Here is a 15,068-nt window from a genome sequence, read left to right as displayed (position 1 = left end):
CTTAAAAGAGGAGTTATATGTTAAATGATGTATACCTTTTTTCAGAGGAGATTCGAGTTCCGACACATCCATTTGCTGCCAGTGCTAATATAAAAAAATTAGAAAAAGCTCTTATTTAATTTATCACGCTAATGGTTACACAAATCACTTAGCTTTATCGTGTTAATATTCAAATTCAAAACTTACTTGATTGATATCAATGTGTTTCCTTCTTTTAAACACACTTTACAACAAAAAGGAAGCCCTCTTTCCATTGAGATTTGGCATATCACTTAGAAACACTTTTCACTAATATTTCCTTTATTTCAAATTAACACGCTTCACAACAGAAAGGAAATGATCTTTCGACTCGGATCACTTCCCTCTTTCCATTGAGATTTGGCATATCACTTAGAAACACTTTTCACTAATATTTCCTCTATTTCAATTTAACACGCTTCACAACAAAAAGGAAATGATCTTTAGATTCGGATCACTTCGATATCACCTTTAAACACTTTTCTCTAATACTTTTCTTCATTCAATTGAAAACACTAAGGTGTGTTGCTTAATTTTAACACACTTTACAACAAAAAGGAAGCCCTCTTTCCATTGAGATTTGGCATATCACTTAGAAAAACTTTTCACTAATACTTCCTTTATTTCAAATTAACACGCTTCACAACAGAAAGGAAATGATCTTTCGACTCGGATCACTTCGCTCTTTCCATTGAAATTTGGCATATCACTTAGAAACACTTTTCACTAATATTTCCTCTATTTCAATTTAACATGCTTCACAACAAAAAGGAAATGATCTTTAGATTCGGATCACTTCGATATCACCTTTAAACACTTTTCTCTAATACTTTTCTTCATTCAATTGAAAACACTAAGGTATGTTGCTTCATTTTAACACACTTTACAACAGAAAGGTAGCCCTCTTTCCATGAAGATTTGGCATATCACTTAGAAACATTTTTCACTAATATTTCCTCTATTTCAATTTAACACGCTTCACAACAAAAAGGAAATGATCTTTCGATTCGGATCACTTCCCTCTTTCCATTGAAATTTGGCATATCACTTAGAAACACATTTCACTAATATTTCCTCTATTTCAATTTAACACGCTTCACAACAAAAAGGAAATGATCTTTAGATTCGGATCACTTCGATATCACCTTTAAACACTTTTCTCTAATACTTTTCTTCATTCAATTGAAAACACTAAGGTGTGTTGCTTCATTTTAACACACTTTACAACAGAAAGGAAGCCCTCTTTCCATTGAGATTTGGCATATCACTTAGAAACATGTTTCACTAATATTTCCTCTATCTCAATTTAACACGCTTCACAACAAAAACGAAATGATCTTTCGATTCGGATCACTTCGATATCACCTTTAAACACTTTCCTCTAATACTTTTCTTCATTCAATTGAAAACACTAAGGTGTGTTGCTTCATTTTAACACACTTTACAACAAAAAGGAAGCCCTCTTTCCATTGAGATTTGGCATATCACTTAGAAAAACTTTTCACTAATATTTCCTTTATTTCAAATTAACACGCTTCACAACAGAAAGGAAATGATCTTTCGATTCGGATCACTTCCCTCTTTCCATTGAGATTTGGCATATCACTTAGAAACATGTTTCACTAATATTTCCTCTATCTCAATTTAACACGCTTCACAACAAAAAGGAAATGATCTTTCGACTCGGAGCACTTCCCTCTTTCCATTGAGATTTGGCATATCACTTAGAAAAACTTTTCACTAATATTTCCTCTATTTCAATTTAACACGCTTCACAACAAAAAGGAAATGATCTTTAGATTCGGATCACTTCCCTCTTTCCATTGAGATTTGGCATATCACTTAGAAACACATTTCACTAATATTTCCTCTATTTCAATTTAACACGCTTCACAACAAAAAGGAAATGATCTTTAGATTCGGATCACTTCGATATCACCTTTAAACACTTTCCTCTAATACTTTTCTTCATTCAATTGAAAACACTAAGGTATGTTGCTTCATTTTAACACACTTTACAACAGAAAGGTAGCCCTCTTTCCATGAAGATTTGGCATATCACTTAGAAACATTTTTCACTAATATTTCCTCTATTTCAATTTAACACGCTTCACAACAAAAAGGAAATGATCTTTCGATTCGGATCACTTCCCTCTTTCCATTGAGATTTGGCATATCACTTAGAAACACATTTCACTAATATTTCCTCTATTTCAATTTAACACGCTTCACAACAAAAAGGAAATGATCTTTAGATTCGGATCACTTCGATATCACCTTTAAACACTTTTCTATAATACTTTTCTTCATTCAATTGAAAACACTAAGGTGTGTTGCTTCATTTTAACACACTTTACAACAGAAACGAAGCCCTCTTTCCATTGAGATTTGGCATATCACTTAGAAACACTTTTCACTAATATTTCCTCTATTTCAATTTAACACGCTTCACAACAAAAAGGAAATGATCTTTAGATTCGGATCACTTCGATATCACCTTTAAACACTTTCCTCTAATACTTTTCTTCATTGAACTGAAAACACTAAGGTGTGTTGCTTCATTTTAACACACTTCACAACAAAAAGGAATCCCTCACTTGAAAACACTTTTCACTAATCCTTCCTTCCTTCAATTTAACACCTTTCTCAACATGAAGAAAATGATCTTTCCATTGAATATCACTTAAGAAACACTTTTCTCTTCCTTGATTCATTTTAACGCACTAAGGTGTGTTGCTTCATTTTAACACACTTTACAACAAAAAGGAAGTGCTCTTTCGACTCGGATCAGTGATGCTTCCTTCCTTCAGTTCAACACACTTTACAACAGTATCATACGATTCGTATACTTTTAATAGGCTGCTAAACTACATATTTTCTTTAACTTATGTTTGCTAAACTCATCGAATATGCACAATCACCATGGCGGAATGGCGAATATCGTTTGAATAGGAAGCCATCTTGACGCATCGAAATTCGAAACGTCAAGCACGCGTGACATGCCGGTGACAGCTTGAAAACGATATCTGTGTTTTTTGTTATGTTTTCGATTTCAACAGAGCATGCCGCACAGGATCAGCGGGTTGAAAACATCTGGAAATGATTCACGACATTCTGTTCACGCTGTTCTCTTCAAATACCGAATTGCCGATTGAAAACTTTACTGTAAGTAAGAAAATTGTTCAATCAGTGCTGATTTCATTCATTTCAACGATCTGAACACCTCTTTCACGCGCATTAGATTCCGGAGGTGGCATCCACATTCCTGCACCCGGGTGAAATTCACATCCTCGAAGAGCTAATTCGTATAGCAAACCAGTACAAGGAGATAAAGAAATTTGTTCAACAGTATGGCACACTTACAGCTGGGCTACTCAAACCGAAACAACAAAAGCCGACAGAAGAACCACTACTCCAAGGGCTTTATCTGCAGGCGTTTGTTGATGGGTTGGAGTTGGTCGTGAAACCGTACCGCGATCTAGTGGTAGAACTGGAAGCTAAGTATCTGAAGCGTCCTAACCTAACGCTGATGTTTATCTTTCATCAAGTTAGTCAGTATCGATCGTTGTTCGGTTTTCTGCTCCAGTTAATCAGCGGTGTTGTGACGCAAAGAATCCATGGTTGTGCGTTACTGCCTTACCTTCAACAGCATTGCCTGCATGGTAACGATGCTAACTATCAGGCAGTTAAAACGTGAGTCAATAATATACATATCGGCTTGTTAATGTTATCTTAGTTTTGTTTTGTTTGTTTCAGTGTACAAAAATCGGTGTACGTCATATTTCTGAAACAGTTGTATGGTTGGCTGATGCACGGCAAGTTCGTCGATCATTACGGTGAATTTTTCATTCAGCAGATGGAAACAAACCCCAAAACTTCCATTTTGACGGGCGGTTTGAATTCCCAACAACCGACGCATACGTCCGTTAATTCGTCGGACAGTGCGAGCATTAACTCCGAACTGTGGAGGTATGAAATACGTCGTGAAATGCTACCTTACTACTTTCCCGCTAGTTGGGCCGAAAAGGTACTGTTTGTCGGGCAAACCGTGCTGATGTGTCAGTTCGATCCAAGACAGCAAGTGGTCGACCGCATAGTGGCGCGAGGTGATTCAAAAGCAAGGAAGGGAGCGGCACTGGCGGCGGCCGCCGTAAAAGATAACCTGTGGGGTGAACACGAACAAGAGCTGTTTCGAAAGTTTCATCTATTACAAAACGAAGAGAATCTTAATGTGACCAAGTTTGAGCATCTGGTAGACGAAATTAAGGAACAAGTCACAAAACACATGTCCATGATAGTGATCGAGAAAGCAGACCTGGAACGTCAGCTACGATTAATGAAGGATTTCTTCCTGCTCGGTCGGGGAGAATTGTTTTCCGAGTTTCTGACGCAAACACAATCGCTAAAGCTGCTCATTGGAAAGGAAATCAATGATGGCACTACCCGCGATTTAAACCGAGCACTAAAGCTGGCAGCCAACAGCATCAACGTTGGCGAAGACATTGAACAGTTTTCTTTTGAGCTGTCCGGTAAGGATGAGATCGAAGAAAGTTTCTGTTATGAGGCAAAAAGTGCCGTCGGACACATTATGCTCAAGTATAAAGTCAAATGGCCATTGCATCTGCTCTTCTCGCCGCGCATTCTTGATCGATACAATGAAATGTTTCGATTTTTGCTTCGCATAAAGAAAATTCAGCACGATCTACTGCAGATTTGGTCAAACCAGCGTGAGAGATGTATCAAGCACAACTCGGAAGTTGTACAGTTACGCAATAAGCTCATGTTTCTAATCAACAATTTGCAGTACTACCTTCAGGTGGACGTGCTAGAGAGCCAGTTTGCCATTTTAATGGCAGCGATCGCAAATTCGGCCAAACAGGCCGACTTTGAGCGCATTCAACGGGCGCATACCATTTTTCAAGCGAACGTACTTAGCTTATGCTTTTTGCTGACCAGTTCGAACAGTGGCGAACCTTCGTCACTCAGCATGACACCTAACATGTCGGGAGTAATACAGGTACAGGAAAATCCGGTGCTAACGATTCTTGACAGTATTCTGTGTATTGTCGACCGTTTCTGTACGTTTTGTATGTTCTGTAAAGATCCGATGACTAAGGTAGAACGCCAGGAGTTTGTCACCTACGAGCAGGGGTAAATTAGAACCTGTTCCAATATCTTTCAACTGAATCTTCATGTTTTCATCCTTTATACTTTCTTACAGATTCATGAACCACGTGGATTCGTTGTTAAAGCTTCTAATTGGGCTCAAAGCGGGACCCAGCAGTGCACCACTCTCGCAACTGTTGCTGCGACTGGATTTCAATCACTGGTTTAGCTCGAATACTCAAAGTTCACACTCGCAATAGTCTTTCCATATTTATTGCCGCAGTACCAACATTATTAGTCCATTTGCATCTTCTCTAGATGAGTCTTCATTAAGATACACTTTGTCATATGACATTCGCATGGCAGATGATGTTCTTCTCTCTCCGCGTCCAGTAACGTGAGCTGAAGGTCATACCTATACGTAAAGAAAATATAGTAATAAAAAAGTACGTGCTAATTTAGTGATTTCGTGACATTACCTTCGTTTTGTTTCCTTGTTACGTGTCATGGATAGACAGAAAGCTACCGGATCACGCTCCTCCAATTCTTCACACGAATCTTCCGGTAGAGGAATAACAATTTGCTTCCAGTGTGTTACCGGTGCAGATGGATTCGTGGAAAGCTGCCGCTGTTCCACTTCATCTCCCGGAAATGTACAATCAAACCAGATACAGAATCCCTGCAGTTTGCCGGAATGTTGTGCCACAAGCACATCTTTTACTTCAACACTGTTCAACTCAGCAGTGGTCACTTCCATCAGATCGAACCATGCCATAACGTGTCCCTCGTGAAGTAAGTCTTCTTGCGCAACGGACAACACTTCCGGATTTCCTGAATTTTGCTCTCGTAGCGCACGTCCAAAGCAACGCATACTGACACCAGACAGGTTTTCCCATCGATCGAAACGTGACGGAACACTGCAGGGCGCAACGAAAAGAGTTGCCGTATCGGGAAACATGAGACCGTTCGGTTTGAGGAACTTGTCTCGTGCATGCACTACGGAATCGAGCATACCTTCGTGCAAAAGAAAGAACCCCATCCACTCGGATACGATGATATCGACACGTTCGCCCTCGGGAAGCTGAAAATCTTCTACTTTGCACTCGCGCACTTCTATCACTGCTTGAAATTTGTTTTCTTCCACAACAGCCCGGGCTAGCCGAGCCAGATTGGAAGCTTCAACTGCGTAAACCTTGCTAGCACCGGCCTGTGCACAGAATATAGACAAAATTCCCGTACCAGCTCCTACATCGAGGACGGTTTTGCCTACGAACAAGGCCCGATTTTCAAGAATCGCCTTTTGGTACGCATCCTGTCTTGGTTTGTCGGCCAGCATGATTTCGTGCACCTAAAAGTATTGGATAACGTTAAATAGCGTTAAAGATGTTAAGAAAAGCTTACCTTAAGATCTTCATAGCTATCGAAATAAGCAGCTGGGATTATTTGATCGGTGGCTTCCATGTTACGGTACAAAGGAAGATAACAAAACTGGAAAGCACGTGCACGTTGCGATTGTTTATGTCAGGCATGGTGAACTTTTCGAACGGTGGTTTGGAAAGTATTGAATGTGGGCCAAGGGAAAAAATCCCTCAGGGTTCGAAGTGTCTCTACAAACACCAGCAATAGGTAAATTTTAACTTACTTATTTGCCACAATGTACATTGTGCAAGAAAAAGGTACTTCAACAAAAGCTCGTTTGTGCAGAACGTTACTGCACGCTATCTGAAAAATGCATGGTTGGCCATCCCTGAACAATGAAACTGTCATTTCGCCTTATCGTATTTTGAAGTGCCATGCCAAATGATAATATATTATCATTTGATTAAATCAAATACAGGAAAAGCGGAAATAATTTTGAGATTTGAAACGCAGTTAAAACGTAACTCTAGCGACTCACCAGGACCAGGTGAAACGACCCAAAAGATGCTAAAAAACGCAAAAGCCTTTTTTATATTTTTATCACCCTATCGCCTTGACAGTATGTTAACATTTTTTTTGTTCGAAGGATTTTTTTCCAAAAGATTATCGAGATGCAGATTAAAGGGCATTTAAACAATAAGCGGATTAAATTTATTTGACTCTCTATTCCAAATAAAATAATTTCGATGCACTTGTTTTCGCTAACGTGTTATCGAGCAGATTTCGGGCGAAACTGCTAGAACGGGCCGTTTTTGGACAACTGCACGATTATCCGCAGCTGCCGATTGTGCGTAGTTTTACCATAATCATTTTAGCTGTGCGCTTGGACGAACGCGTTTGTTTTCGTCCGTAATATTCTCTGTGTTGTATAAGATTCGATAGAAATAGATCGAAATCGCGATGGAAATCGTGCGAGAAAATATGCGTGCCAAGCGGCTAAAAGGTTGTGAAACGTGTCGCTTTTGCTTGTCGCAGGGCGTTCGGCTCAGTTCCATCTATGCGGCACCGGAGCAGAATAAAACAACACCGCTAGCGCTGCAAATAATGGCTTGCGTGGGAATAGAGGTATGCATTCGTGATTTGGAAAAACCATCGGATATGTACATGCCTAGCAAAACAACAACCTACAAAATCGACTGAAAACGCCAGCAAACTGTGGAAAGGTTTTGCTGGCACCGCCAAGAAAATGTAGCAAGCTAAAATAAAGATGGCGTCCTCTTGCGAGACCGCAATGGTTCGTTTCTATGAAAAGCTTCGTGCAAACATATTGGCGGTTATGTTTGGAGTTTTGTTGTTTTTATCAAACGAACCGTTGTTTGAATTTTATGTTCTGTTCTTCTGCACTAGGTATACAGTGATGATGGCATGCCGGGTATGATTTGTGAAAATTGCCGTGTCCTTATGAACTATTGCTACCAGTTCAAGCAAATGTGCAACAACGCAGATATACAGCTGAAAACATTCCTTTCAACGGGAATTTGGCCAAAGGAGCTATCGCTGCCGAAGGAATTAGCTACATTACTGGTAGGTTTGTAATAGGTGAAGCTCATTACTATCATGGATAACTTTGGATTAGAAAAAAAAACGAGAATTTAAAACGGAAGGGAAATCACTGAAAAAAATATACCAAAATATCGGACCCTTCCGATATAGCATGCGATATATGCCATAAATTGGCGTTGAACTAATTTAAAATTTGAATGTTGCGTTTTCCATTGCAGCCTAATTTGGAACATTCATCACATCGGTCTACACTATCTCCGAGATCCTATGACCCGTCTGAAAATACGGAAAGTTCAAACGAAAAGAAAATCAATATTATAAAGTTAAGTCCGGCGGACCTGAAGAATATTAAACTGGGACAGAGAATTAATTCGGATAATCTGCGATTGTCAACTATCTACGGAAAATCCGGAACTGTACTGTCTGTGGATAACGAGGATAAGAATGAAACGGTCCGCGTTCCACTTCTGACATCCACCCCAATTGTGAAGCGAACAGGGACCGAATTGATACGCCTTAGTGAAGCATCCAAAACAGATCAGCAAGAAAAAAAGCAAAGGATCAAACAGGAAACAGTACAGATAAACAAAGTTTACAACGGACCAATCATACTGAATAATTTGGTTAACTCGGTGGTACCGAAAGTCGAGGAAAAATTTGTCTCTACCGGCGAAGGAACAGTAGAAATGATAATAAGCTACGAGCGGGAACAAGAACAATTCACAAACAAATCAGAAGTATTTCCCTGCAGCGAGTGTCAGAAAACGTATCCATTAAAACAGTTGCTCGACATACATCTGTTATCACACAAACGTGAGCGCAATTATCCCTGTGACCAGTGTGAAAAGCGCTTCTTTTCTAAATACGATTTGGCTAAGCACTCGGCAACGCACACGGGCGAACGACCTTATATTTGTGTCATCTGTCGAGCATCTTTTTCGCGTTCTACTTTGCTGACGCGTCACCAAGCCAAACATAAGGACGAACCCAAACATGTGTGTAAATTTTGTGACCGTACTTTCCTTTCATTGGACGAATTAAACAAGCACATTGAGAACCACGAAAAGAATCGTCCCTTCAAGTGTGCACTCTGCACGAAACGATTCGCGTACAAGCAAGGTCTGGAAAGGCACGAAGTAGTGCACAAGGAGAAACTGCCTTACCAGTGTGAATATTGCGATCACAGCTATCTCACACCGGGCAAGCTGTCCCGTCATTTGGCGACACACGCCGGTGATCGTCCGTATCCGTGCCGGTTGTGCAATAAATCGTTCCTGCTTAGCCACCACCTTTCGCGCCATTTGCGCAGACACAACGCTTCCGGCCAGAGCGAGTATAAATGCGTCGACTGCAAGAAACTGTTAAACAGTATGGGCGAATTAGTTTATCATTCGGCACAGCATGCGATGCAAAATCTGATCTGTCCGCTGTGCCGTGAGCCGTTCGAAGACGTGGATAAGGTCACGGAGCATATAAAATCACACGCAGAGCAGCTACATTATGCGTGCGACTATTGCGATCTGATGTACACAAGCGAACAGCAACTGAACGAACATTGTTTGCAGAACCATGCAGACGAGCTGGCGTACGAGCTACCAGAAAACCAATATCAATTAATGCAGCCAGATGAATGTGTTGAGTTTCAAACGATACCATTAGTATTGAACAATACCGATAAAATGATGAAGGAAAAATCGCTTAGTGGGGCTTATGTACCTCAAGCGAATAATACTGTAATGGATTACGATCATTTGACCGAAGATGAAATATACCACGACGGGTTTGTTGAAGAAGGTAAGACGACTTAAACTCTGGTTAAGATGTAGCATTATCATTATGCACCATTTGTTTATGTGAATCGAACAGAACGGTGATAAATTTGAGATATTTTTTTTTCTAGATGAATCAACGCTGGTTCCGGATCCGCTAGAAGATGCACAGACTTTTGAAATCACAGAAATTGAATTAAGAACAGAAAGTCCAAAAGAGGCTCGACCGAATGTCTCTTCCGAAACAGCTTCAACAAAAGCGGCAACGAAAAATGAAATTATAAAAGCAACAACATCAACAGTGACCACGGCTACAACAGTAACCAGTATCACCAACATATCATCCCAACCGAACAAATCTGAACCAATGGTTCAATCGGAGGAGCAGCCTTCGCGCCAACAACGTATGGAAGAATTCTACAAACGTAATCAAAAGGCGGTGGAAAAGAAAATGGCCCAGAAAAATGTTTCGGATGTTTTGAAAAGCTTACCCAAAGGCGTAACAATTACAAAACCTACCAAACCAGTTACAAAACCTATTGAACGGATGAATGAGGAACATCCGAAAAAACAAGTGTTCGAAAACGATGAAACGTGTAATGTTGCTGCGCCATCAACAAGTATGCCACAGAAGCGAGGTCCCGGTAGACCACCCAAGGTGAAACCAATCGCCGAAACAAAGGATGTCACAGCTGATACACACGTGTCAAAGAAAGGCGATTCAAATCCGATTGCACCGAAGCAATCCATCATTTCGATGAAGACAGAAAAACAACAAACAACAAACTATGCGAAAAGGGAGTTGAAACGAAGCACTAGTGCCATAGAGAACAAAACAAAGGTAGAAGGACAAGAAAATTCGGCCAATTCCGTCAAAACTGTAATAACAACGAAACCGTCGAACAAACTGGTCGAACCACAGTCGTGGATGATAAAAAGAACATACGCACCAAAGGAAACGCAAACCGTGAGTAGAAAGCGTCCGGCAGAAAAGTGTAGCGAAGACTCAGACGTGGGACCCAACAAACGGCCAGCGCTGGGTCGAAAAACGCTTAACCCTTCTATGATTCGTGTAATGAGCGATAAAGGTAAGCCCAGCCATCATCCGAGTGTCGGAGTTACAGTTAGTACAACTGTTAGCTCAACGGCAAGTACTAATAGCACGAATCTGAAGCGAGTTTCAAAGTCGGAAGTCGTCAAAGGCATACCGGTGGAAGTGAATATTGGCGGTAAGACGATTAAAGTACACAAAATCAGCAAAGAAGAAGTGATGGCACGGGCAGCTCAATTGAAGGGAATATCTTAGGCATAAGGAAAATATCAATTAAGTATAAATTTTAATCCATTTCATTAAACAAAGCGTTTTGTTTTTCGTTTTTTAGTGGTAATAGGATATGTGACTATTTAAGACATCTAATAGTATTAATTGTTAGCATAACGATCCCGTGAAGGTAGCGTAAGAAGCAAGTACAATATAATTTAGGTTAAAGGTAGGTCGCTCGACAAATGTACTGTTTATTTAATTGCAAAATAATTCTGTGTTTAGTTTAAATTATATCGGGTATAAAAAATCGCTTGCCAGTATATTTCTTATGTAAGCGATTTAGTTTTATGCAATCACCTGGTAAAATATTCCATTGCAAATGAGCATTAGAAACCAAACAGTTGTATTACTTTAGATTAATGAAGCAGATCCGTAAATAAATAATATTGAGAAATACATTCTAGTTGTTACAAGACAGTTACAAGATGTGTATAATATTATTGATAAAAGCTTTACTCAAATTCAAAATGACTAAACATTTAAATAGCACCTGTACGAAATGGTTCTTATGTATCGTCCACCAACGCTTTATCCTAGAAACGGGTTTGGGTTCAATAATTACAAATTCTTAAGTTCCTGCATTTATTTCGCATGGAACGTTAATTGTGCGAGTACTATTAGTTATCTTATGTGTCTGAGATATCTCAAACTTCCTATTTATATGAGTTGCAACAAAAATCCCTTAGCATAAGTTTAACTCGTCGAATAATTGTAGACAGTACCTACCGCTAGTATACCTAGCGTGAAATATTTTCGTTGATGTTCTTGTGTTTTCTTCGGTGACTACCAATTGCAATTCATACTGAGATAAAGTTGCATTTGCTATATTACCATTTAAAATATCACATCTGGATTTTCAATTCAAACTCATAGCAAACTCTGGGTTGGGCTGGGAGATTGACTCAGTACTGATATTTATCATGGTGAGTTTCTGTAGTTCGTGCTATCCGCTTATCCGGAACGGGATCCCATCGGGACTCTGATGGGCACGGATAATCGGTGTTCGGGTTATTACTGTGGTACATCAATAAAATGGGTTTATTATTTTGAGCTGTTTTACGTTGTTAAGTCATTATATTTTGGGATGCTAATTTTCGATAAGACACATATAAATGAAGTTCATTTCACATCGAAGAATTCGTTACACATTTTTCATCTTATCATTTCCATATTATGAGTTTGCTTGTTTTGCGTTTTTATTCAACTTACCCTGTACAACTGTCATTTATAGAAACGTAAAAAACAAACAAACAACAGCTTCACCTTTTTTCACCGTGCACTTTCATTAATGGCTAAAAAAGTACGATCAGCAGCGTCGTAATTGCATTTGTGTGAATTAATCCCATCTTTCACCATTATGGGTACACCAATCTAGAGCACGAATGGCCGTTTTCGCTTACCTGGTTCTTAGTATTAGCGACGACTTGCTTGCTTACAGCAGTGCCCTAGTTGAATGTCGCGGTGGTTCGTGGACGGAATGCAAATCCCAGTTGGCTTCGACTCGTAACCAGCGCCAGTTTGAAGCTCTTTTGAAGCGTTACTATCCCAACACTACCGCCGCCAGTGATTGTTCATCTTCGTCTAATCTGCACGTTTACCGTTGTTGTGATCTTAGTTCTACGCAACCTACCGGGACGACCGAGATGTCGACGGAGTCGATAGATAGTTGTGATTTTGCTTACCATGAAGTTTCATCACCAGGTTCGATCAGTTTGGACAAGAGTTCATCGATTGAAGTTGTGCATATGGTCGAAAACATTACGGAAGTGTCGCCAGGATTGTGTTTCGTCATTACTGGTGCCATTCAGCTTACCTGCGAGCGGTTCTCCATAAATTTGTTGCTAAAAAATGGTGACGTTGCGCTGCACTTCAACCCGCGTCTACCCCAGAATTACATCGTGCGCAATTGTCGCGTAAAGGGATGCTGGGGACGCGAGGAGGTAGCGTCTCCACTTTCGTTTAATTTACACCGTGGCCAACGTTTTACTGTACAGGTGCTGGTGACAGACAAAGAGTTTCTTATTTGTGTTAATGGGAGACACTTCAATGCGTTCCGACATCGGCTGCCTTATAGGAAGATTTGTACCCTTGAGGTGAAGGGTGATGTTCGCGAGGTGGCCGTAGACCAGTGTTACATGGAGTGCTACCCACAGCTGGAACTTGAGCTTGTCCGCCAATTGTCAACGGATACTATAGCATCGTCAAAGTTAAGTTTGCCCCGTTCGCTACCGGAAGTGGATGAAAAACCGATGCCTTACACCGGTGTTCTGCAGGCACCATTCACCGACGGATATAAGCTGCATCTTTATGGACGCGTCAAACTGTTGCCCCACTCGTTCTACGTCAACTTGCAGAGTAGCGCGTATGTTTGGCCACATCCAAACATTCTGTTTCATCTGAACCCACGCTTTGGTAGCGTCGGTGGGCGACACGTAATTTGCCGAAACTCATGGCTAAATGGAAAATGGGATCGAGAAGAGCGGTCGGAGAACATGACAGATTTTGCACCCGGTAAAGCGTTCCATCTTCAGATTGCCTGTACGGACGTTAGCTATCAGGTTTCGCTGAACGACAAAATGATCGCGGAATTTGTGTACCGTGATAATCCGCGACTGGTTGAAGCGGTTTACATTCAAGGCGATATCAAGGTGTTCGATGTTGTTGTGGAAACTGCGTACTAGGGTGAACGAACAAGAAGGGATAGCCTGACTTTTATTAGCCACAGACTGAAGGTGTGTGTACTACTCGAAAAGGGGCTAATCCAATCAGAATGCTCAATAATCTAGCGAGCGGCATAGTCAAACTACTATAGGTTACTGCAGGCTGTTTAGTACTGCATGCTTATAAACACTCCAAAGTGGAACCAATGTATTGAGACAGGAAATCTATTAGCTTGTCGTTTTGTTTTTAAACATTGTTGCCAATGTATTTACCATTGTTGTCTGTTTAAATAGTTGCTTTCATTGAATAAAACAGTTCTATGCTCAATTTATAATTCCTTTGGGACTCGTGGCACAGATAGCCATGTGGGTTATCAATGTAGTACTTCATATACAGGCCGTTATCAGGATCAGAGAGAGAAAGAGAAAAAGTCTCTTACTGAATCATTGTTTTGTTTTTTTTTTACCGCAAGCCATGGTTTCTCTTTTCACGCAATTATTTTCCTATTGAAGCGCAATTAGAATTGAATTTACAAATTAGTCAATGCAGTGACCTGTATCCGATCCATCTAACAAGGAGAACAAAAGATACGGAGATGAACTTTTGAAAACTGTGGCACCGAAGTGGGAATATGGGACAAGAAAACAATTCTTACTAAGCAGTAAGTTCACCTAGACTGGCGGACCAGATATCTAATGGTATTACAAGATCAAAGTAACTGCATTCTATGAGGTTACTTCACTGCATGCACACACAAGAATGTTCTCTTCCGCGACGCGCTCAGCAGAACCTTGCTGGAATACTTTCTGTATTCAATGCATTGACCATGCACAGACAAAACGAATTGCCAACGAATTGAAATCCAGTAGTTAATAGAAATTTACTATTGATAATAAGCAATAAACAGCTGCTTCATTGTGATTCAGACTAAAAGCAAATTTCAATAAATCAATAAATGGTGATGGAGCGTCGTTTGATGTAGGTTTTTTATTGTTAGTTTGTTAAATCATATCAACATATAGAACAATCATAAATATTAATTCCACAGCATCGCGCCTCAGGATGCTCCAACCAAAGAGAGCATTAAAAAGTTATCAGCAACTTTTAAAACACCAGAGGGTTGTGTATGTGATAATCGGCACCGGTTCCACACGGCAGGACCGGGAATCAAATACCATCCGGACCGACGACCACCGCAGCAAGGACTGACTATCTGGCTACGTGGTGAAAATAAGTCTTGATACCCGTTCTATCGAATCTATTTTTGA

At 40.2% G+C, this 15,068-nt stretch overlaps 5 protein-coding genes across 5 annotated transcripts in view; 3 read left to right on the top strand and 2 right to left on the bottom strand.

The window, feature by feature from the left end:
• LOC125761504 (zinc finger protein 184) overlaps nucleotides 1–54 on the bottom strand; it is a 127,205-nt gene extending 127,151 nt beyond the window's left edge. The window contains exon 1 of the mRNA XM_049422694.1: nucleotides 36–54. The gene's annotated coding sequence lies outside the window, so the exon portion shown is untranslated. The remainder of the gene's footprint in view (nucleotides 1–35) is intronic.
• Nucleotides 55–2,771: 2,717 nt separating this feature from the next.
• LOC125761503 (gamma-tubulin complex component 4 homolog) lies at nucleotides 2,772–5,602 on the top strand. Its single transcript, XM_049422686.1, has 4 exons — nucleotides 2,772–3,183; nucleotides 3,260–3,711; nucleotides 3,775–5,169; nucleotides 5,240–5,602. Exons 1-4 carry the CDS (start codon nucleotides 3,118–3,120, stop codon nucleotides 5,382–5,384), a joined length of 2,058 nt encoding a protein of 685 aa, XP_049278643.1. The 5' UTR covers nucleotides 2,772–3,117; the 3' UTR covers nucleotides 5,385–5,602.
• Nucleotides 5,369–6,836, bottom strand: LOC125761508 (protein arginine N-methyltransferase 6). The gene is made up of 3 exons (XM_049422700.1): nucleotides 6,526–6,836; nucleotides 5,604–6,472; nucleotides 5,369–5,539 (listed from the first exon to the last, which is right to left on the bottom strand). The coding sequence occupies exons 1-3, from the start codon at nucleotides 6,583–6,585 to the stop codon at nucleotides 5,419–5,421; spliced, it is 1,050 nt and encodes a 349-aa protein (XP_049278657.1). The 5' UTR covers nucleotides 6,586–6,836; the 3' UTR covers nucleotides 5,369–5,418.
• Nucleotides 6,837–7,309: 473 nt separating this feature from the next.
• LOC125761498 (uncharacterized) lies at nucleotides 7,310–11,563 on the top strand. Its single transcript, XM_049422681.1, has 4 exons — nucleotides 7,310–7,608; nucleotides 7,891–8,067; nucleotides 8,265–9,840; nucleotides 9,947–11,563. The coding sequence occupies exons 1-4, from the start codon at nucleotides 7,444–7,446 to the stop codon at nucleotides 11,119–11,121; spliced, it is 3,093 nt and encodes a 1,030-aa protein (XP_049278638.1). The 5' UTR covers nucleotides 7,310–7,443; the 3' UTR covers nucleotides 11,122–11,563.
• Nucleotides 11,564–12,300: 737 nt separating this feature from the next.
• On the top strand, nucleotides 12,301–14,783 carry LOC125761507 (galectin-8-like). Its single transcript, XM_049422699.1, has one exon. It carries the CDS (start codon nucleotides 12,522–12,524, stop codon nucleotides 13,818–13,820), a length of 1,299 nt encoding a protein of 432 aa, XP_049278656.1. The 5' UTR covers nucleotides 12,301–12,521; the 3' UTR covers nucleotides 13,821–14,783.
• Nucleotides 14,784–15,068: the final 285 nt, after the last annotated feature.

The sequence above is a fragment of the Anopheles funestus genome, chromosome 2RL (genome assembly GCF_943734845.2).
Source record: "Anopheles funestus chromosome 2RL, idAnoFuneDA-416_04, whole genome shotgun sequence".
Lineage (NCBI taxonomy): Eukaryota > Metazoa > Arthropoda > Insecta > Diptera > Culicidae > Anopheles > Anopheles funestus.
Note: the sequence above shows the minus strand (reverse complement) of the source record. Positions and strands in the feature narration are given on the sequence as shown.